The sequence below is a fragment of the Cibotium barometz genome, chromosome 4 (assembly GCF_041138505.1).
Source record: "Cibotium barometz isolate CiBa-2024 chromosome 4, ASM4113850v1, whole genome shotgun sequence".
Taxonomy (NCBI): domain Eukaryota; kingdom Viridiplantae; phylum Streptophyta; class Polypodiopsida; order Cyatheales; family Cibotiaceae; genus Cibotium; species Cibotium barometz.
In genome coordinates, this window is record NC_141049.1 from 31,268,361 (window position 1) to 31,292,797 (window position 24,437).

General features: G+C 47.3%; 1 protein-coding gene across 14 annotated transcripts in view; it reads right to left on the minus strand.

Moving 5' to 3' along the window:
* Positions 1-24,437, minus strand: part of LIG6 (DNA LIGASE 6) — a 235,071-nt gene that overhangs the window by 91,249 nt on the left and 119,385 nt on the right. For all 14 annotated transcript variants that reach the window (XR_015264265.1, XR_015264262.1, XR_015264267.1 and 11 more), the window contains one exon: positions 23,535-23,654. Coding sequence is in view for 7 of the 14 variants with exons in the window: in XM_086787878.1 (XP_086644004.1) it covers positions 23,535-23,654 (120 nt within the window). In the remaining 7 variants the exon portion in view is untranslated. The remainder of the gene's footprint in view (positions 1-23,534; positions 23,655-24,437) is intronic.

Genomic DNA, 24,437 nt, shown 5'->3' on the forward strand with positions numbered 1-24,437 from the left:
GCAATTGCAAACATTTTTCAGTAAAATTACAGCATGCCATGACAATCGAAAACGTTTTTCACTAAAATTCCCACGTGGCAAAATAATCATGAAACCTTACCATCAAAAATCCACCATGACCACATGAAAAACCACTTAGCATGACAATAACAGCATGACCACATAAACATGAAATGCTCCTCAAACTTCTCAAAAACAGGGAGGCCCAAGTGCCAGGGGGCTTAAGCGCTGCCCCACTCTGTTCTAGAGGGCCCCAGCTCCCTGCCTCATAGCTCCATCTTGCACACACAACCACTTTTTTTTTCTTGGAAAAGAGACTCCTATTAAGTAAGAAAAAATATACAAATGGGAGATTTCAAACCAAACAAGGGAGAAATCTCAACCAATCAGGTGCCTTGTGCTGTCAACAATATCCTGCAAATGTATTGTGACTCATAAACCAAAAGTTCCCTCAATGGCCTTAGCACCTCTAGCCTTCCAAATGTGCCAGGTTGCAATGCTAGCAATAATCTCCCAAGCACTGTCCAACCTCTCTACAAGTGGAACATCTAGACTCCGGCATGTCTTGACGACGCACCGCCGAGCAACTCCCTAACTAATCATAATGACCAGATCTCTTTCATTCCCTTCATACATGAGTTGTGGACCCGACTATGTGAACCAAATGATAGCACCAAAAGATACGTAAGCATCCTTCCAAGGAGATGTGTTGTCACAATCCACATCCTTTGTGATTCCTTGCGCTTCCATGAGCAACAATAGACTGTCTCTAAAGCTCTTGCAAATTTCAAGCATGTTGGGCTAACCGATCTCTACTAGTTGGTGGTGAGGCCCCAAGTAAAGAAAGCCAAAAAAAGGAAGGTATCTATGTCCTCTAGTAAGAATGCCACAACCTCCTCCAAAGAGTCCTCTGAATGTCAAGTGTGATACCATAAGCCAGCTAATGAGGTCTAAGAGTACAAACTCTCTGAATGTGTCCCAGGACAAGATGCCTAGTGTTCCGCACAACATACCTAAAGCAAGGCATGCTTTTCATCAGTTCGTAGAATTCCTCCACACCCACTCACTGCCTTCCCAATGCAAATACCTAATAGGGCATCCGCCATACAACCAGAGACTCCAAGAATCTATGATCATCCCTAGGGGAGGATAAATATAAAAGTATATTGCACAAAAAGATCAAACTCCCCACCAACTTCCTGTACTCCATATCCATAAGTGGAAAAGCTGGTGGAATATTTGTGAGATCTCGATCATGATCCGTATTGACAACAATTGTGGGAATACCTTGGAATAATACATTCCTCGGGAGCGATAGATTCCACAGACAGCTTCCTATCAACCTCCATGGATAAAAACAAAGACTTGCACTCAGCCATGCCAAATGCCTTTAGAATTTCTCCTACATACTTTTACTGAGAAATGAAGACATTTGACTCTTGCCAGACCTCAAACAAAAACCCAAGGTCTGTTATGTCAAACTCTGAACTCAGTATCTCCTGTGTTTGCCGGATCTTCTCTTCATGGTTCCCCGTCATAATGAGGTTGTGCACATATAGAACATTGGTCATGTACCTACCTTACTAAGAGAAAATATACAAATTTGCATCTGATGCTACTTCTTGCTAATCTAGGATGTAATATAAGAAAACAAAACCAGTAATAGATTTCCTGCTATCACAATCTCCTGCCCCATTTGATTCACAAAATCCAATCAAGGAATTTCCCGATTTGTAAGTAATGCCATACTCAACAATACTTTTGATATATTTCAACACTTGCATAGTCAAGGACATAGGGGACATCCCTGTTGCACCGAGCGTAAAGTATGAAAGTGCACACCACGTCCCCTAAAGCCCAAAACTGTGCTATGGGCCTCCATATACAAGCATAAAACCCCTCTGATCTAGTCTTGAGGAAAACCCCATATGTACCATCGTGCCTTCCAAGACACTGTCATATGCTTTTTCAAAGTCCAGCAGGAGGATGGCAAGGGGTTGTTGGCTAGATTTAGCCCACTCTACGACTTCCCAAAATGAGAGGTTATCAAATATACTCCTTCCTTGGAGGCCCACGCTTTGTGTCATGAATAATCTTTTGAAGAACCGGCTGTAACCTCATACTCAATGTCTTAGCTAAGATTTTATATGCAGATCCAACTAAGGTGATGGGCCCTCACTGCTTGATGTTGGTTTTAAGCCCACCCATTGGGATAAGGTGAATAAGACCCACCATGAGAAAGGGGGGCATCATACCTGTACGCTGTATCTCCTCTAAAGCAACAGTGATCTCATCTCCAATGTAGTCCCAAAACTGTATAAAGAAGGATGAGTAGAGATCATCATCTCCTGGGCAGTTTCCTTTTGAAAGAGCTTGCAATGCATGTCTCAACTCATTCTTCGAGAAAGGGGCATCGAATAAAGAACACATTATCTATGATAAGTTTGGGCACGCACTCCCAAACTCTGTTGCATAATCTCTCTACGGAGAGGGGACCTCCACAGAAAACAACATCCGATAAAAATCTGATGCAATACTCATCTTATCCAGCTCGGTCTGAATCGCTCCCTGTGAGTCCTACAAGTATCTCATACATTTCCTACTATGGGTAGGCCCATGTGCTGAGAAGAAGTGTTTGTTCCACCTGCCACCCATCTGTTATAGCATGAAACAAGAACTCAGCCCACCTATCCATGGACATCTGTAGCTCTACTCTTAACAGTAGGTCTTGGACAAAGGAGATTGTGAATGCTTCTCGTGTTCCTTCTGAAAGCACAGCAGTCCTGCGCCTGGTCACCCTCATGCATGACCATACTCCAATAACCCCCATCCACTGCGCTCTGGTAGGTAATAATAACACCATATCCAATCACATGAGACATAAGTGACGCTACAACTAAAATGCATAAACCCCCATTGGTCCCCTCTGCCAGGTGCCTATGCAATTTGTGCTCCTACAACAAGCGCACACCCATATTCCACATGTAACAGAGCAGGATGGAGTTGGTCCTGCACGAGGCGCTTCCTACTACGGGTGGGAAGCCCCAGAGGCCCTCCACATTCCATGAGACAACTTTCATGGTAAAGATGTGGTTTTGACTCCGGACTTAAGCAAACGGTTAGCCGGTGTCTGTGCCTGCCTCTCGTAATGTTGAAGGAGTGTAATCCTTGGAACAAAGTCCATTGTCATTCCCATATCAAGGACTCTACACAGCCTCTGCATACATACGCACTACATGAGTGCCTTGCAAGGCATCGTGACCAGATACATCAAGTTGTACATCTGGCAAAGCCTCATGAGAGGGCAACATGTCCTAGTGTGCATCTACATGATCCCACATGCCATGTACATCCTACATACTGTCCAACCCAAGTAGGGAGAACTCAACAAAGTCAAGTCTAGCTTGAAGCATCATCCTTCAGCCAAGATGACTTAACAACCTCATCACCTTGACCCAATACATCATGATTCTGCAGTACATTGTCTGTGGGTAATGTATGATTCTGTGTCCCAGCATCCCCAATAGGAGGGAGGCCATGAGAGGCAACCCACCACTCCTAGCAGAACGCAGGTCAAGATTGAGTCTTAGGCTGCCGCCTAAGAGGCACATTTGTGCCGTCTCCTATGACCCCTAGCCCTAGGGCAATCCCAGGTAAGGTGCCCTTACTAGTGAAGGACCCGGCACTGTTCAATTCTACCGGCAATCTCCATACGTTGCTTCAACAGACCATTAGGTCCCGGAAGCAACACACAGTCCTCAATAAGGTCCTCTCACGAGCAAGAACCATAACCCTAGGGACAGCATCCGCCAAGGCAGTGACCACCTAGGCGGCCAAGGTCAGCATTGCAGGGATAGGGGCACCTATTGGAGGCGACGGACCCGGCACTACCCAAGTCTACCAGCAATCTCCATACATTGCTTCAATGAGCCATTAGGTCCCATAGGCAACACATAGTCCTTAGTGCACTCTCTCTGAAGCTCCCCTGACCCCCCCCCCTCCTTCTCTTTCTTCCCGGTTCCCTACCCCCTCCCTGTGCTTGCTTTTCTCTCCCTCTTCCACAAGCAGTTTCTTCAGGTTCTTCAGGGTGTTCTTCTCAACAAGCCTCGGCATTTTCCGGTCTTATCCCTCAGGAGCACTCCATGGCAGCCACTCCAACCCCGACCAAGGCCGTTGTTGCTTGCTTATCCTTTTGCGAAGCGGACCTTCAGATCCTCACCACGACTATTGCACCATTATAGGCCTCCACCCTGGTTTGCAAAATTGTTGGTAAGCGCCCCACACGTGGACAACTCAAAGATCTTTTACATGTGAGTCTCATTGGCACGCCTGCACAAAGGTCACAGACATTCACCCTCTAGGGCGTGGCTACTACCACGTGGTAGTTTGACTCGCCAGAGGCGTCAGACCGAGTCATGCAGCTCAGCCCCCTTGCATTGCATACAGCTCAGGCCTTCTTGGCACGGTGGTAGCACAGCTTTGTCCCTACGTCTGACCCACTTGCTGGCGTGTCAGGCTTCCCAATGACATTTTGCTTCCCAAGCCTTAGGAAGGAATACCTTCTGCTTCTCGGTGATTGGTGGTGCCATCAAGAGAGTGATGCAATCCCCCCCCCCCCCTACTACCTCAGCCCTTGCACAGGCAACCAGGATTCCATCCCTCCGCATCCATGTTGCCTCGCCGGATTCACTGCCACACGTCATATCTATCCCATGCCTCGAGGGAGACCCCATCCTTCAGCAAGTGGAATATTCAGGCCTTCACGCCAATGTTTCATTTGTAGGCAGATGGGCCATCTAGCCAGAGCTTGCCCTCGGCGTTAGTCCAGGAAACCGCCACCGGTGGGTCCCCCACCCCCCACCACCCTGTTCAGATCCTCACTAGGGGTAGAAAGAAAGAAAAGAAAGAAAGATATTAAGCGTCTACTAGAGACCCAATGGGCCTATGAGACCAAAGTGATACAATAATGTCCATGGCATATCTCATCATGGAATGGAAAATAAAACAGAAAGAAAACATAGACATAGCTATCGCACTGGGGTGATACAAAACTGTCCATGGAAACTCATCATGGAATACTAAGAACATAGAAACATGAGAGCAACATCAGCTCCGAGTAGACCGTATACCACTCTCCAAAATATCAAGCATGGGGCTGGTGAGTATGGCCAAGAGGTCTCCCTCAACTATGTCACGTGGAAAGGTAGCTCGATGGCGGTGGAGGATGTCTTGGATCTGGAGCTAATGACGTGATTGTGGCCGCCGAGGGGGCCAAGGGCGTCGGGCACGCTGGAGTGCAGAGGCTCAGTCCGAGGTAACTCCTCTCACGCGAGGTAGGTCCAGTGCAGCTCGTGGAGGGTCCACCAGATCCACTATGTTAGTGTTATCCACCTCTTGGGTCCGGACGAAACCAGTGATGGTTGGCTGGCGAGAGAGGGGGCGGGATGGCTGGGGCCGAATCTCTCTCAAGAAGGTGTCCCTGTCTCTACAAAGCTCAAGCAGGAAGAGGCCCAGGCAACGCTGGTCCTGGAAGTCATTGATCCTGGTGAGTGGACCGAATCCCTCACGAAATAGACAGTGAAACCTCTTGCAGATCTCATAGTATACTAGGCAGCGGCATATGTAATGCTCCTCCATCTCAACCTCTGTGTGGCATTGTCGGCAAATCCTCTCCTCTCTGGGTCTCTGTATGAGCTTCAGAGCAATAAAGATGCACTCATCTCTACCTATCTCCAGTCTGAGGTGGTGGGATGAAACCCGTATCTGGCCAATCGCAATCCGCATGGCATGGGACATGTGAACACTCAAGTAGCCCGACTACTGGATGAATCCATCCTCAGTGAGTATGAGCAAGTGATCTCTATAGAGGTGCATCTTCATGGGGATCTAACCGGATAACCCGGTTGGTATCCTCATGAGACAACCGGAGAAAAGGGGAGTCCAAACTGTACTGAAGGGGGGGTAGGTGGTCCATACGCAGCCCATATACTGATGAGAACCAAGTGGAAACTAGTGCATACCATACTCCAGAGTGGCCCTCAAGTGCTAGCTGTCTGCAGGACTCCACGGTAAGCCTCGAGTACTTGTGGGGATCCATGTGACTTATGCGATGGAGATATGTGACTGTCTGTAAAAGTGCATCCACTACCATCGGATGTGCAGCAAACTCTGCCCGGATAATCTGGTGTCGAATTGATGGTTTGCTACGGATCTACGGGAGAACATCATGACCTGGGGCCTCTCAACTCTTTGCCAATCCTCATCAGATAAATCTGGCCCCCAGAAGGCTGCTCCATACATCAAGGCTGGTGTGACGAGGGTGTCAAAAAGCCAGCCCTTCATCCTGGGCTCCTGGAAATGTGACTGGAAGCAGTGCCGCTCAACTAAGCTCAAGGCTGCATATCCCCGCGTCACTCTGGCATGTGCCACGGGAACCATGAACGAAGCACCATGGTTCTTAGGCAACGGAGCACCATGTCCCGGCCGCGGATGACACAGCTACCTGAGAGTGGCAAACGGTTGGGCCACGCCCGGGCCGTCAGCCGACCACCATGGTTGACACCGTCGATGTGTCCGTCGAGCTTGCAGAGCACAAGAGGATTTAATTGTGTCAGAGAACCGTTTTAAGCATTTATCACAGCACCCACCAGTTGGCGACGGGCCCCCTCTAGTCACTGAGCAGGCCCCTCCGATTTGGTAATCGATTCACCGTCGAGAGCCCCCCCTTGACTCTCAGCGCCCAGTGAGGCTAGTAGACCCCACTGAGCCCCGGTGAGCCTCTCCCAACAACCTTCCTCTCCGATGGATCTCTCCCAATAGCACCCCTCTCCGGCCTCTCCGCCCACCCCGCGCCTCCTCCCTTGCCCCTTCCCCCTCCTCCTCCATCGTCGCCCCCGTCCTTACCCACAGTAGTTTCTTCAACCCCATCCCCCCCCCTCCAGAGCACTCTTGTCGCCCCCCAGCAGCCCCCGACACAGAGCGCGGAGGCAGTCAACGAGTTTCGTTCCCCAAGTGATTCATTGTTTCTCTAAGCTGGTTGAGATGACGATCACCACCCTCCCCGGTGAGGGCTCTCCCGCCAGAGTCCCCAAGTGGGCCCCCAGCATCTTAGGGCAACCTGTGGATTATAGCTTCTTCCATTGTCTTCCGGTGGAAGGGACAGATATGTTTGAAGAGATAGTAGCACATGTTCGGATATGTGTGGTTTTTCACCACTCCATACCCTCTACGCCAAAGAACGGCGCGCTAATCTTCTCTTTCCTTTTGAATGCACGGAATGGGACTCAAAGTCGGTAACTGCCGCCATCAGTTGAGCTATCTCATCATCTTCACAATCTTCACATCACCGACGTACTCACCCACCTATGGCCATTGGCTAGGATGGAGCTTGGAGGCTCAGCCCCCACAGAGACCAGGACAGGGAGAGGGTGGCCTTCAGCCTAGAGGTGCTACTCTTTGTGTTCATGCATACTTCTGTCACACAGTACCTCTTCCCCCCTCTTACAGGCACCTCCATTGTGATCAATGGCGTCCGGATTACGCATGCTCTCGCGCTCGAAAAGAGTGGCGTCACATGGAGGACAGGATCCGCGCCCACTTGGCACGCCGACCCCCAGGACGGATTGTGATTATTCCCCATCTGGACCCTCGCCCAACACTCTTCGAGTGGAGGGAAGTTCCCCTAGTTCCACCTGACATAGAGATTGATATGCGGATAGTCTCGTGGAGCATACAAGGTTTAGGGGGGCCTCAGAGGAGAGCTTCAAAGAGCCCTAGTGGGGGGACCTATTGACATTCTTTTCCTTCACGAGCATCACCTCTCAGAGGGGCACGTCTGCCGATGCTGGAAGATTTTACGAGGCAGGAGTCATACTTTCTAGTCTCCATCCTTAGGCCCTTCAAGGACGCACGGAGGAGTTTGCATCTCTGTCAGTGAGCAGCTTTTGCCGACCATGACCTCATGGGTCAAAACCTCGGGGCGAGCATAGTGGGTTACCATTTTGATTGGACAAGATAGCGTTGGCTTCCTCAATGTTTATGCCGCGAACACCGCTGTAGGTAGAGCCCTCTTTTGGAGCACGGTTCGGTAGGCCTTTCCCCAGGCTGACTTTGGTGCATGGGTGATGACTTCAACATGATAGAGTTAGAAGAGGACAGACTTGGAGGAGGTATGGCCACAAACTTAGGAGCAGAGTACTCTGCCTAGGAGGAGTTGATACTGGTACTTAGGGAACAGGACCCTTGGCATCTTCAAAAGTTTGGGCGCAACCCTGGGACCCTTAGCTTCTCGAGATTGGATACGAGGAGCACCGTCCCCAACCTCTCTAGACTTGACAGGTTTTATGTTGATGAGGGAGCTTGCAGCTGTGGGGGCATGATTGATATCTTGGCTGGCACTACTTTTTCAGATCACGCCCCGGTTATTCTGTCCCTATAGAACCCCCGGAGGCATGACAAGCATGTGAGCTCTAGGATTTCAGATAGCCTCATTCAGGAGTCCAATATATATACAAAGCAGAGGGCTAGAGGCACAATCCCTCCCTCTTGAATCTGTCTTGATCGCAAGACGTCCATATCTGTACTTCAAATACATCTAGACCAACCACTTTCTCAATGCTCATAAGCTCGAAGTAAATCTGGATAGTCCTAGAAGTACTTCTCTAGCATCCATTTCGTGTCCAATAGCAAATAACTCTCGAATTCCAAGAGGAACCTTCTGACCACCGTCTTTCCTTGTTTTCTCACAGAAGGAAGCTCAATCTATTCTGGATCTTCCTCCCTGGTGGATCCTTCAATACAGGCTCCTCCTGTACATGGTTTTCATAAACTATCATGGAAGGCATTATATATCCTCCAATAATCTGAAACGTCCAACCGATGACAAACATGGTTGATCTTCTTGTTAATGAAAGGTCTATATACCATCATTCCCTAACTTTGGCAATCCAAAGATAAAATCCATAGCAATATTCTCCAAAAGATCATTTGGTGGGTGCAATAATCATGCTAGTGGTTGTCGATCAAACTTGATCTTCTGATAAACCAAACATTCTCGAATCATAAGTTCAATGTCCTTTTTCATAGTAGGCCAATATAAGTAGCTCTCCAGAGCTTAAAGTGTAGTCAAAGTGTCTCTATGCCCCATGTAAGAAGTAGCATGGCACTCTTCCATTACCTTGGCCTCAATTCCTTGTGTCACACAACTTGGGTTTGCATCATAAGAAAACCCTACTTGATGACATAAAAGGACACCAAATCTTTATTCTACAATCTGTTCCAAAACTTCTTTGAAATCCTCTTTGGTAGCATAAGGATCCTTCATCAAAGTGAAATCCATATGGTAACCCATAGAAACCTCATGGCTCAAGGGTCCTTGAGATATAGCATCTGCTACTTTGTTGTCTTTACTGTGGGTATGCATAATCTAAAAATGAAATTCGGCCAAATAACTAGCCCATCTTATATGCTTTTTTGATATCTTAGGTTGAGACATAAAATGCCGAGACTTTAATGATCCGTCTTGATAACAAACTCAACACCCATAAGAGAGTACTTCCAAATCTTTAAAGCATGAATGATAGCCATCAATTCTTTCTCGTAAGTGGGTGCGGTCTTTTCAGCTCCTTGAAGTCTTCAACTCTCATAGGCCACGGCATGGCCTTCTTGGTTCAAGACTACTCCGATGCAATCTCCTAAGGCATCACACTACCATGAATGTCTTTGATAAATCTGGAATAATCAATACCAGTCCTTTGCTAGCATAAAACTTTAGTGCTTCAAAGGATTCTTTTTCAGCTTGGCCCACCGAAATCCCACGGCTTTCTTTGTCAAATCATGTAGTGGACTTGCTACCACAGCAAACCACTTGATGAACTTCCTGTAATAAGAGCATAAGCCAAGGAAACTTCACAATACATGCACACTAGTCAACTCTGGCCATTCCATAATAGCCTTGACTGTATCTGGGTTCATCCTGACCCCTTCTTTGGACACTATATGACCCAAGTAGTGAATCTCTGACAAAAAGAATTCACTCTTCTTGCCATTCACATACAACTTGTGCTTCCGCAATTCCTAAATCACCATATCCAAGTGCTTTTGATGCTCTTCTTCGTTCTTTAAATGCACAATAATGTCATCAAAGAAAGTAGCTGCAAACTTCCTATGTGCTCGAAATATTCTTTCCATCATTCAGTTGAAAGTAGCCGGGGCATTAGTAAGACCAAAAGGCATCACCAAATACTCATAGGGTCCAAAGGTAGTCCTGAATGTGGTCTTGTGAATGTCCTCTAGAACAATCCTGACTTGATGGTAACCACTCTTCAAGTCGATCCTGCTAAAGATAGTGGATCCATCCAATCTATCTAGGATATCATCAATCCTAGGAATAGGAAACATATTCTTCACAGTGATCTTGTTAAGAGCCCTGTAATCAATACACATACGCTAAGAACCATCCTTTTCTGAACCAATAAGACTGGGAAGCAAAAAGATAATGACTTAGGTCTAATCAAACCCTTTTTCAATAGCTCGGTCCTTTGCTTCATAATCTCCTCTTGTTGAGTTTCTTGGCACGATGTCAATCTGATGATCTTCCAATATTGGAGAAAACCCTTGCCTTGGCGTAGACTGGTGAGCTTGCGCTGCTTTGTCCTACCCCCGCCTACCCCTCTATTGCCCCCCCCTGCCGACTGCTGCCTCCGCCTGCTCCTCTGTTGCCCCCGCCTGCCCCTCTGCTGCCCCCACCTCCCCATCTACAGTCCCCGCCTGCCCCTCTGCTACCCCCCTTCTACTGCATCCGCCTCTTTTTCAGCAACAATTTTATCTAGATTCAAGCCGGCCGCCCACTTATTTTGATTGGATTTATGGCTTCTTCTGCCGCCGCAGCCAATCTTTCGTCACCCCCACTGGCCACGAGAATCATCAATTTTTCACAAGACGAGCTCACTTCTCTTCAGCACGACATTGACCTTGAGGTCAAGACCACCCTTGTTGCGAGAGTTTATGGTTCCCACCCCTCTCGTTCGCAGGCCCGTGAATGGCTTCTAGCAGCTCTCCCTTCGGAGCTGATTGTGTACTTCCAAGATACTCGTTTGTTTGGTCGAGGCTTCTTCCAGGTGGACTTTCATTCTTCAGAAGCTACTTCTCAGGTTTTGGTTGGTAGCCCCTTCCCTCTTGGTCCTAAGGAAGATTCTCTTCTTTCAGTACCAAGTTGGTTTTGTTCCAGTGGCAGGGGATCAGCGCCTTACCCCAGTCTCACTACGGTTCCCTGCTCTTCCTCAATCCTATTGGAAGCTTTTAGCTTCCATAGAGGCATCCTTTGGCCAGGTTCTAGAGGTACCTCTCCTTCCAAGCTCTCCCACCTCAGCTTCCGCGGCCATTACCACCACTCTTGATGGTGTTGATCATGTTATGCTTCAAAGACCTGACGGATCTCATTTCCGCCAGAGGATGGAGATTGCAAGCAGACCTGACCATTGTCGCATTTGTCGTCGAACAGGCCCACATTGCTAGAGATTGTCCCAAATCGAGGGGCCATGCTAGGAGGCCACATGGTCTTGCCCACCATCAGAGGCCTTCTGCAGTTGCCGAGACTCCAGTTGTTCCTTTGCCATAGCAGACCACACATCGTTGGGTTGTGGTTAGGGATGGCAGGCACCCTCGGACCCCCATACCTGCCCCTTCACCCACACCCCTTGTGGAGCACCCTAATCCCTATGCAGCTCTTGCCTCATAGGATGTTGATCCTTCTTTGGAGGATTGAGGCTTTGCAGGCACATGATCTGGATCCTTCACAGGAGGATGTTGCATTACAGTTACAGGATGATTGTACCCTTGAGGATGATGTTGCGCATTCGCATTGTCATGGTACCTCTCTAGTTCTGAGGACTACTCCTGGCTTTTCCCCGGAGTGGGAGAGAGAGGTAAGGTTTACATCGTCAAATTTTCCCTCCCTTACCTATGCGAGACATACTTCTGCCTCTAAAAGGGGTCCTTCGTCGACCACGAGATCTAGTCGTTCCTACTCTCAGTCCTTATGAGGATTGTCTCTCGGAACATTCAGGGACTTGGGGGTTACTTTCCGCGTCGGCGGAAACAAATTGTAAAAACCCAGCTTCATTGTGCAGTCACACAGGTGGACCTATGGATGTATTGCTCTTGCAAGTGTAGGCATATGCTCACTTATGGTAGTGCTATGTGTGAACAGGGCTTAACCAAGGGCACTTTTTCCCATGTGGTTTTTCCCCTTGGACATCAAGTGTGAAAGGACACTCTAACATATAATATTTTGTACTTCTATATTATATGGATGTGGCACACATGCAACGGTTGACTTGCATTTTGTGGATACCACACTTTTGGCTCTCTCTCTCTCTCTCTCTCATTTCTGTGTGAGCTTCTCTATCCTGCACCTAACCCTAATGTGCAGGTTTGTGTGTGTGAGTGTGTGAGTCCAACACCCAACAATTGGTATCAGAGCTGGGAGCTGGCCTTGGTATTCTGCCTGTGGAGAAGCATCACCTGCAAATTTCCGTCGCCGGACTGCTTGCTTCCGTCCGTCTCGGTGCTCCACCGTCCGGCCACCGAAAACCGGCGGCACTAGTGCGGAGCCCACCACCACCGCTTAGCTCGCGGGCGGCACCGCCCTCTCCAGCCGCCGGCGGCGATAGCGCAGCCAGGTCCACCGCCGCCCAGGAGTGCCTAACGTCCGCCTTAGCTACTCCGTTCCGGCTGACTTGTCTTCGCTGCTCCCTTCCGGCCGTCGACTCCCGTGCGTACACGCTGCCCAGATACGCCTCCCGTCCTCCGGTATTCTGTTCCGGCCGTCCTCTCCGCTCTGTTGCACCCGCCTTGCCGTTCCGTTCCGGCTGACCAGAGTCAGCTGCCGTCCGAGGCTCACGACTGCTGTCCTCCTTCTCAGGTCGCCATCGTCGTCGCTGCTCACGACTGCAGCCTGTTCGGGTCCTGGTGCAGCTACGCGTGTTTGCGCTCACCCTACGCCTACCACTCTTCGCGCCCAGCGCCCGCCTCTGACTGGCCCGACACCTGCCCAGCGCCCACCTCTGCTCTGCCTCGTACCTAGGCCCCGTATGCGGCTCTGTGCGCTCCAGCTCCACCTCCCTGCGCTACAACGCCTCTGCCTGGCCGTCTATGCTACCACCTCCGCCTGCTCTGTGCTCTGTGCTCCTCCTCGACAACATCTGCACGCCTGGCTGCAGGCCCCTTAACTGTCTGCTCAGGCCCCTCAACTGTCTGCTCCAAGCCTAGCACCTGCTTCCTCACACGTGCTGCCCTTGCCTAAAAAAATTTGGGGGTTTTAAAAATTGAGGTCAAAATCAGCAAATTGAACCTCTTTCAGTTGCAGAAATTTGGGGCTTTTGTGAAAATTGGCCAATTAGATGCACATTGAAGCGATTGGAGTGCATAAAAATTGGGGATTTTTAGATTGGAGCATGTAATTGGGCATTACAGCTGTGATTTGTCGCATATGTATACACATTGTGTGTAATTGGACAATTTGGCGCAGGTTTACACTTGCTTTGATTAGCAGGCATACATTTGCACAGGATATTTGGTTACGTGGCAATGCACATTGGTGCTTGGTTTGCTTACAGGTATATTTTGTTGACATGGCACAAAATGCTACAGATGTATTTGGTGTGCTCACCCAGGAGGACAAGCTGGATGGATCTAACTACTCCCTCTGGAGTTTCATGATCCGTACTTTGCTGGTAGCCAAAGGGCTTTGGGGCATCGTGTGTGGTGATGACACACGCCCACTTACCATACAGCCAGCCACGCCTCAAAGGGGAGGTGCTCAAAGAGCTCCTGATGTAGAACCTGCTCCCACACAAGAGCAGAAGAGATGGGACTCTAGAGATGCACAGGCCATGTCATTGATAGCCCTTTCAGTGAAAAGGACTATTATTCCGCACATTCATTCTTGCAAGACATCAAAGCTTGCATGGGACACATTGGAAGCAATGTATCAGGTACGCAACTAGGCAAGAGTTGCCTACTTCAAGAGGCAATTGGATCTTCTTTCTATGGATGAGGGTGACTCCATGGCAGATCATCTCACCAAAGTGAAAGATTTGCAGGAACAATTGCTCAACATTGATGAGGTTTTCCCAGACAGACAGATGGTCACTAACACTCTTCATTCTTTACCGCCTTCCTACTTGGGCTTTCACACCTCCCTCAACCTCTCAATGAGAGGAGGTGGTGATCCCGTCACTTTTGAAGAGCTCGTGGGTTTACTCTTGCAAGAAGAGCAAACAAGAGCAAACTTATCGAGCAACCGTGGTGGAGACAAGGCATTTACAGCCAAGGATAAAGGTAAAGCAAAGAGCTTTAGGCATGGGGGACAACAGTCTAGCAAGGCTGGTCTTGGACAGCCCTCTTCTGGTGGTGAAAAGTCTAACAAAGGGGATGCAAACAAGCCCAAAAAGAAGGGCAAATGTCACTACTGCCATAAGCCTGGACACTACATCAATGAATGTAGGAAGCAGATTGCAAAAGAGAAAAGGAAAGAAGCAAGCAATGCAGTAGCAGACTCTTCTGATGACAAAGCACAGCAATCAGCTAATGTAATCCAAGAAGAGTACACTTTTTTGGTCACATGCACTAGTGGCACATCAAGTGCTTCAGACACTGATATGTCCTGCATTGCATCTGACAGACAGAATGCATCATGGTATTTTGATAGTGGTGCTTCGAGCCACATCACTTCATGCAAAGATGTATTTCAGCACTTGGTTTATGCTTCAAATGGCCGCACTGTATCATGTGCAGATCATACCACATATCCAATAAAGGGAATTGGCAATGTCATACTTATTGCAGCCAATGGTGCCAATATTTGTATGAAAAATGTATTGTATGTTCCAGGGATAAAGAAAAATCTGCTCTCCGTCTCAGCCATAAACCACCAAGGTTTAAAGGTTGAATTTGAAGACGGGAAATGTTTGGTAAAAGACCCATCAAAGGGTTATGAAATAGTCACTTCTGGAACACAATACAAAGGCTTGTATAAGCTGGACAGCTATGACAAGCGTACTTATGATGCAAATACAGTGGCTGCCCACACTCCTGCTATGCATGATGCAGAGCTATGGCATGCTCGTTTTGGGCATGTAAATTTTCAGAGTTTGATCCTTTTGCAGAAGCATCATATGGTTGATAATATGCAGCCTCTTGAGTCTCCACCAAGACATGTATGTGAGGGGTGGATTTTTGTAAAGATGCAACGAAAACCATTCCCCAAATATGGAGCTGTTACAGCTGAAAGAAAATGACAGCTAATCCATAGTGATGTACTCCAGGTTTGCTTGGGCTTACCCCTTGAAAGCGAAAGCAGATGTGTTTACATGCTTTCGACACTTTGTACCAATGGCTGATAATATGTGTGGATGTAAAGTCCAAACACTCCGCTCAGATAGAGGTGGAGAATACATGTCAAATGCATTCATGGATTATATGCTTTAAAAGGGCATCAAACACCAATGTTCTGTGCCTTATACACCGCAGTAGAATGGTGTAGTTGAAAGGAAAAATAGATCTCGCATGGAGATGGCAAGATGCATGGTGAAAGCACAAAAGTTGCCTCACAAATTTTGGATGGAAGCTATAATGTGTCCAACTCATGTGTTGAACAGGTGTCCAACAAAAGCTTTGAAAACCATAACACCATTTGAGGCTTGGTATAGCCGAAAGCCAACAGTGGATTGTATGCGTACATTTGGGTGTTTGGCATATGCACATGTGCCAGAACAACTCCGAACAAAGCTAGATGACAAAGCAATTAAATGCATTTTTGTGGGCTACAGCAATGAGAGCAAAGGATACCGTCTTTATAATCCAAGTACACGAAGGATTTTTGTCAGTAGAGATGTGGTATTTGCTGAAAATTCAGAACAGCCCATGTACAGCTTGTATAAAAGCAATGATACAGGCATACAGGACATGTTTGGACTTTTACCCATTGCAATTAGGGGGGATACAGATCAGCCAGCCCCAACGCAAGAAAATCCTCATGTAGAACATGTGGAACAGCCAGCCATTCAGCGCCCTTCTATGGAAGAAGTGGAAGATCTTGTCAGGGAAGAGCAAACAGCCATAGACAGCCAAGTCAGTGCCAAGATGGTTGCTGAAAACTTTGCAAGAAAGCAAACTTGCAGCTCCACTCACAGGTAGAACAAGGGCTAGTTCCAGCCATGCTTTGAATATACATCGTGGGGAGTCTGCATTAGCAATGGACGGGCTCTTTGATTCAGAACAGCCTTCTTCTTATGAAGAAGCACATGAAAATGAGCATTGGTTGCAAGCTATGCAAGCTGAAATTTCTTCTATCATGAAGAACAATACATGGGATCTTGTGGAATTGCCTAAAGGCAAGCATGTCATTGGAACAAAGTGGGTGTACAAAGTCAAAAGAAAGTCTGATAGTACTATTGACAGGTACAAAGCAAGACTTGTGGCTAAAGGCTACTCCCAAAAAAAGGGAATAGATTATGAAGAGACTTTTGCTCCTACTTCAAGAATGACCACAATAAGATCAGTGCATTGGCTGCACATAAAGGATGGATAGTGCATCAATTGGACATCAAAACTGCATTCTTAAATGGGGATTTAGAGGAGGAAGTATATGTAAATCAGCCCATTGGTTTTGTAGTTCCTGGCGAGGAACATAAAGTATGCAGGTTACACAAAGCATTGTATGGGTTAAAGCAAGCTCCAAGAGCTTGGTATGATAAGATACATGCTCATCTAACCAGCCAAGGTTATGAGAATAGTCCAGCTGAAAGCACATTGTATGTGAAGAAAACCGATGCCGATATTCTCAGTCATCTTGTATGTAGATGGCATGCTCATTACAAGTACTAGCAAAGCACAAATTTCAGATTTCAAAGCTGATTTGAAAGCTGAATTTGATATGTCAGAGTTGGGACCTTTACACTACTATCTCGGCATACAGTTTATGCATACAGATGATGGCATTGTTATGCAGCAAACTAAGTACATAAAAAGTTTGCTAAAAAGGTTTCACATGGATGAATGTAAGCCCATTTCTACTCCGGTAGAACCAGGTGTATGGCTTACTATGCATGATATTGGAGAGCCTTTTGAGGCCGGCATTTACAGCCAGGCAGTGGGATGCCTCATTTACTTGTGTAACACGAGGCCAGACATATCTTTTGGGGTGTCTTTGTTGAGCAAATTCATGCACAGCCCAAGCATAAAGCATTGGCAAGCAGTCAAACGCATTTTTCGTTATCTTAAGGGTACCCTGGATCTTGGTTTGTTCTATCCTAGGGGGGGCAGCTTGCAGCTTTATGCATACAGTGATTTAGATTGGGCTGGTGATTATGATACCAGGCAATCCACCAGTGGGAATTGTTTTCTTGGCAGTTCATGCATATCTTGGTTGAGTAAAAAGCAACACACTGTTGCTACATCTACTTGTGAGGCTGAGTACACGGCAGTCTTACAACTACAGTAGATTGTGTATGGTTGAGGAGACTATTGGCTGATCTTCGTGAGGGTCAGCAGACACCCACCACCATTCTTACTGATAGCCAGAGTGCTATGGCCGTGGCACAAAATCCAGTATTTCATGCACGTACCAAGCACATTGAGATTCATTATCACTATGTCAGAGAGAGGCTACATGCAGGGAGATCAGTTTATCTTACTGCCCTACACAGGATAATGTTGCAGATCTATTCACAAAGGCTTTACCTCGAGAAAAGTTTGAAGCTTTCCGCAAAGCTTTGGGCTTACTCTCATACAAAGAGTGATCTGCTACCTTGTACAGGTTCCCACTTCCACTACAGGGGGGATTTGTAGGCATATGCTCACTTATGGTAGTGCTATGTGTGAACAGGGCTTAACCAAGGGCACTTTTTCCCATGTGGTTTTTCCCCTTGGACATCAAGTGTGAAAGGACACTCTAACATATAATATTTTGTACTTCTATATTATATGGATGTGGCACACATGCAAGGGTTGACTTGCATTTTGTGGATACCACACTTTTGGCTCTCCGTCTCTCTCTCTCATTTCCGTGTGAGCTTCTCTATCCTGCACCTAACCCTAATGTGCAGGTTTGTGTGTGTGAGAATGTGAGTCCAACACCCAACAGCAAGAGCATAAACTGGATGCGAGCCAGTGTGGGAGATCAGGCAAGCTTCTCTTGGGAAACACCTTTTGGTCACCAGCTGTTGGTACCAAGTGTGGTGTCTGTATCTCTGTTTCAACTTTGATCTTGCCTTGCATCATTGGACATGGTATGATTTTGTCTGCGAGAGCGCAGTGGATCCTTCTTATTTCGAGGATAGGCATACCTCTGCAGGTCATTGCTCTCCTGGGCCAGGAGGCTATAGATTCCATCATTTACTCTATCATGCCTGGAGGGAGATTGAGGAGATGTAGTATGGAGGAGATCATCCCATGTACTAGGCTTAGTCCAGTGAGGATTGCTGGTCGTTCGAGGAAGCATTGGTTCATTGACCCTTCTCCTCAGATATTGATTCATGGCTCTTGGTGTTTGTGGTTATATGGTGGCAGTCCTATCAAATATCTTAAGTGGGATCCAGGAGAGTGAGAGTGGATTAATGCCTTCGATCCTTTGAAAAGCCTTCCTTTTTTCAATTTCACCGTCCGGAATGCCAGGCTTCTCCTCACTCGACAGAAGCATAGGATCCCTATTCTCAAGCCTCATTGGGAGAGCTATGATATTTCTCCAGTGATACAGCGCAGATAATGGCATAGACTTTGGCACTCATACAGAAGGAGCCAGATCTCTCATTTCTTTTGGTTATTCTTACATGGTGCTCTCCCCACCAATCAATGGAGATCGGTTTTCGGTATAGCACCTTCTTGTCCTAGGTGTGCAGCAGATTCTGAGACTGTACAACATTGTTTATGGGGATGCAGCACTGCACAGCAGATTTGGGGTTCTGTAGCCCAACTTATGGGCAAATGGAGTGGCCGAGCTATGCATGTGACTTGGGGGGCAGTTGCTTGGCTCTCCTAGTGCAATGCGCAGCTTTTTTATGAGGGCAATGATACAGATTCTGCTATCTTCATTCATAGAGGTATTGCTCAACATGGTTTATTGCAGGATGTTCCTCACTGAGCTAGATGCACGAAGGCTATTGAGGGTGTCCAGATTTTTGGGTCTCAGTGTATTAGTACTATATGGGGTGATATCATCCATACTCTTATGGCTACTTGGGCTCACATTCAGGGGTCCTCTCGTTCTGCGTAGGCGAAGCGCATGATATTTATGTGGGAGTGGGACCATGGCATCTTCTTTTCCTCTAGTACCACAAGTCTTACATGGCATCATGATGCTCCTCAGTGGTTGAAATCACCTTACATATTGGGGTGATTCTATTCTTTTCCAGCTTATAGCTATGATTGTTGTATGTTTTTTTTTATACTTAATAGAAGTCTCTTTCTGAAAATATATATATATCTAGTTTCTTACTTTGTCTTGTCGGGACGATTTGGAGCCAAGTGTCCCTTCTTTCCCTAACCTGTCCCAAAGAAGCGACAACTGAGATAGTAGGCTTTGAGTAACCTCCTTGTCTCCTCCAAAAGAAATACACCAACTTCTAGATCCTTCTGAGATAAGCTTTAGCAACTTCAACTCCCTTGGCTTTGGTGTCTCGATCCTTGATGAAATCTTCAAACATTTGAGCCCTTCTTTAATCATGTTCCCTCTTGGTTCTCCAAGCAAGGACTTCTTCATCACTGAGAAATTGCCTGAACTACTAAAAGTCATGATACTCATCTGATGACCATGGTTCCCATCCTGAAGTCCTAGATCGGCCTCTTAGTTATTTCCTTCATGAGGCCCTTGGTCTCCCTCTGTTCTTGACATGGCTCTATCACCCCAAGAGAGTTTATTCAAGAGAAATCCTACTCTGATACCACTGTAAGCCCAACGGGGCGTGCAATGACAGACTCAACCACGTGTCCAAGAGATAAAGATATAGAGAGGGAGAGGGGGGAGAAAAAAGGGAATGGGGATCTTACATAGTGCACCACACTGAGCGGGGAACAGGCCCCGCCCCCTTTCAGGATTTTATACAAGAACAATCCATGGGCACACTGGCCAAGATCAATACAATCAATGACTACAAAACAAACAGATATGTCGATGTAGGATATCCAAGTCGATGTCGATGTCTAGGCACGAGATCTCTGATGCCAAGCTCACCACGGGGATGACCCACAAGTATCTCTCACCGGGCTAGTACCAAATCTAATATCCGAATCTAAATCCAATGAATCCAAATCTAAATCCAAATCCAAATCCAAATCCAAGTCCAAAATCCAAGCTTCCTATTTAAGCTTATTCTAATATCCGAATCCAAATCCAATGAATCCAAATCCAAATCCAAGTCCAAAATCCAAGCTTCCTATTTAAGCTTTGTGTTCCATGTCCAAGTTCAATGTTCATGTCCAAGCTTCATGCCAAAGCTATATGTCCAAGTTCAATGTTCATGTCCAAGCTTCATGACAAAGCTATATGTCAAAGTTCCATGTTCATGTCCAAGCTATATGTCCAAATCCCATGTTCATGTGTAAGTTCCATGCCCAAGCTCTATGTCCAAACTCCATGTTCAAGTTCCAGCTCGTAAACGAGGTGCATAGGAGAAGTGTGTAGATGACGAACAATATGTTACCAAGTGTAGATTCTACTGTCCAAACTGGAATAGAGTCAACTCTCAAAAAGGCTTGCAAGGAGGCGAATGAATCGAGGTTATTCCACGTGGTTGAATTGCACATGTATCTGATAGCAACGGCTAGGCAGAGATGGCTCAGCAATATGGCAGCAGCGGGGGCAGTACTGTGCTGATGGCACACAGTCAATCCAGCAGCTGGTGGCGGATTAAGTGGCAGCAGCACTAGTAGGAGGCAGCAATAGTGCTGGATGGCGGTGTAGGCACCACAAGGTGCCGAAACCCAGCAAACAGGGCGGCAGCAACAACAAGGGTGGAGCTGGCTCTGGGCGACGACGGAACCAAGGGGCGGCGGCGCATACAGGGGCGGTGGCGGTGGATCCGGGCGACATCCGGCTCTGAGCAGCGGTGGTCGGTCGGCCCTGAGCGGCGACGGCCGGCAAAATTGGGCAGAGGCGGCTCTGGGGTAGAGCTGGGTGGCACAAAGAGGTGGACAGGAAGATGATGATAACAGCAACGAAGCTCCTCGTTCTCCACAAGGAAAAATCCTTCAATTTGGCACTCCGCAAGTGATGATGTAGAGGGGAGGAGAAGATGATGACAAGGTTCATACTCTCCCCAAAGTGGTTCTTCACGAGTTCCTCTTCTATATCTTTCCAAGAGAGTACAAGCTTCTTATATACTTGATAGGGGTGCCTGCTTTTGCCAAGCTTTGCTTTTGTTTTATCTTCTTGCTTTTGCTTTTTTTATTAAATATTATAAATACAAGCCAAAGTTCTTGATTTGTACAACTTCAAGGCCTTGCTTTTTGGCCCTGGAGCTACTTTTTGAAAAAGCAGTTTTTAGCTTTTTGGTCCAGTTCGATGTTCTCTTTCCAATGGTGCCTTCAGCTTTTGGTCAACATAGTTTGACTTTTCGTTTTTTCCTTCTTTTTGACCAAGATTGGTGCTTTTTCCAATGCCGACTTTAGAAACCCTGTTCCCATGCGTCCATCAACTTGTCCCTATGTCCGGGCATGAGTTCTATCATGTGAAAAGAGCTAGGAGGGCCAAATAGTTACATTATATGACATGTCGACCACGGCCTCAATGGCCCAAGCAATTGTGCCCAACATAACAATGTGGGAGGGTGCTCGGTCCATAGTGAAATTGCGTAGGATCCACTGCCAAACCTGCTAAGCCTTCGGGCAATCCCAAAGACAATGACGGAAGGACTCCTGGGGATGGTCACACCTCGGACATAATGCTGGCCTACACCCCCGATGGCCAACCAAGTGCCAACCGCCAAGCTCCTATGTGCCAGTTGGCACATGAAGAGAGTGATCTTCCGCGGCTGAAAACTACCCCACAGCCTCTTCAAGAAAGCTGAGAGGAAATGCGGCGAGAGGCCTTGGGATTGCCAATGTCCTGTTGTTGTTGCTGGAGTGCCCTCAAACTTTGGCATCTGAATCCTACATTCCAGTCGTGCAGTGTATGCAAAAAAGGGGGTGCCAGGCATCTCCTCACTGTCCTCTAAATCCTTCCATGTCTACTCTCCTAGATACCAATGGAGACGGGTGAGCGGCCAGCCCTCCCAAATCCACAAATGCCAGAGTCTCTCTCTGGCCACCTTGGCGGCTGATGGAGGGTTGATGTGCCACTCATGTGCATGAAAACCAATCACCGTCACCCTCTACAAGGTGTATCCCCTAAAATCCTTTCATCTAGTCTGCGATAGAGAATGTGAGTAAGGCGGAACTCTCATCTGCACCATGAACTACCAAGGGTTGGTGAACACTTCCAGCAGTTGGAGGAAGGTCTGATATTGTGGCCAGCCACTCCGGAGGGAAGGAGTCGTCGATGTCGAAGCTAAGTCTGTCCCAAATCCCAGCAAGTCCCTTGTCCTGGGCCTCTGGGGGTAGCTGTCTGAATGTAAGCCAATCTCGAAGTGACCTAGCGGGGCCCGTAAGAACAGGCGCTGGAGCAAGGTGAAGGTGGGGGGGGGGGGGGGCATATAACAAATGCACTGATCCGTCAAGTGAAAGACCATCCAACATCTATTGTAAACCTAGGCGAAACATACCTGTGAGCCAAAGGTATCTTGGAAATAAGATAAGGGTCACCATGTCATAAAGACATCATCCTCATCTACCGTACGACACCTCGTATACTCATTGAACCAACCACAATAAATGGTTCATTCATGAACCTCTGATCACGGAGAGGGGGTAGGCTTAGGGGAACCCTCAGATTAGGGAAAGCAGGCTGATACAAGTGGCTAACTCTCATGCGCGGACAGAAGGGCCAGCAGGAGAGAGAAAAGAGGGGGGGGGGGGGGGGGGTGTTGAAGGCACGCAGCAGGAGGCACAGCAGAAGGCGAGATTATGGGCAGCTTTGAAGGCAACCATGTGCCAACACACTTGAGTTGATTCAAGGCCTTGTTTAAGACAGTGACAACCATGTCATGGTGTAGAACGAATGATCTGGGTGGATGCCAATCTATCTGCTTTTCCCAAGTGAAATGGACATTCATGCTCAAGTTCTTTTCTCTAGCATCGGTGATTTGCAAATAAATTTTCAGCTTCTATATTATGATATTTTTTCTTGCAACGAAAAAAGAATCTTGTCTGAAAGATTTAGTTGCTTCGAAAAGACACATCATGCATTCACTTGTGAGGTCATTTGACACCAGATAGGCAGTATCAAAGCAGCAAATATCCAGAACACAGGATAAGCCTATTTAATTATAATCATACACGAATAGAATTCCTACAAAATATTTGATGTCTGCTCCACGGGAAGACGTCCATCCACCACCTAAGAACACACACAGACATGCTCACAAGCTGCAGACACTTACCTGAAGCTCAGCCTTCAATTGCTCACTTTTCCCAGTTGATAAACGGTTGTGCAAAACCATTGCTTGAGCAAGAGACGGCAACACACTCCTCATCATTGCACCAATCCTCATATTTTGAACCTAAAAATTTCAAAATTCTACAAATAAGGTAATGTAGGGAGTATCATCTATCATCTGTATTAATGTCTGAGTGGCAAGAAAATTTGCATGCACTGTTCAAAATGTTTACCATTTCACGTTGACAAGATACTGAGACACATATTTCATGATCTTAGCATTGCAAGTTTGCATCTAAAGAGGCCAATGAAAAAAAGTACAAAAAGCCCCTTTTGTAATACTTTTTTAAAAACAAACTCAAAATCCAAATATAGGAGTATTTTCGCCTCTTTTACCTGAGCGTTTCGTCAATTTTTTTATTGGAGGGCCCATTTACAGACATTGCAACTTCCAAATCATGGACATCAAAAAACTATGTTAATTGACTGAAGCATCACGTGTGACTGGAAAGAGCTCGCGCTGCTGCTAACCCTGCCCTGCTGCCCCAGCTGCCGCCCACTGCCCTCCCTTGCTGCCCCCACCTCAGCTGCCCCTCTGCCCCCCCCCTTGCTGCTCCCCCCTTGCTGCTCCTTCCCTTTGCCCCTCTGCCCCCTGCCTTGCTGCCTCCTGCTGCTCGCGCCTCAGCCCTGCTGCCCTGCTTCTGCCCCCGCCTCTGCCCCTGCTGCCCCCCACCTCTGTCCCTGCTGCTTCCGTCTCCCTCTCTTCCCTTTGCTATTCCTTCAGCAGCTGTTTTATTCAGATTCAAGTCGGCCGCCCACCTTTGATTGGCCTTATGGCTTCCGTCACAGCCAATCCATCTTAACCCCCATAGGCCAGGAGAATCATCAATTTTTCGCAAGATGAGCT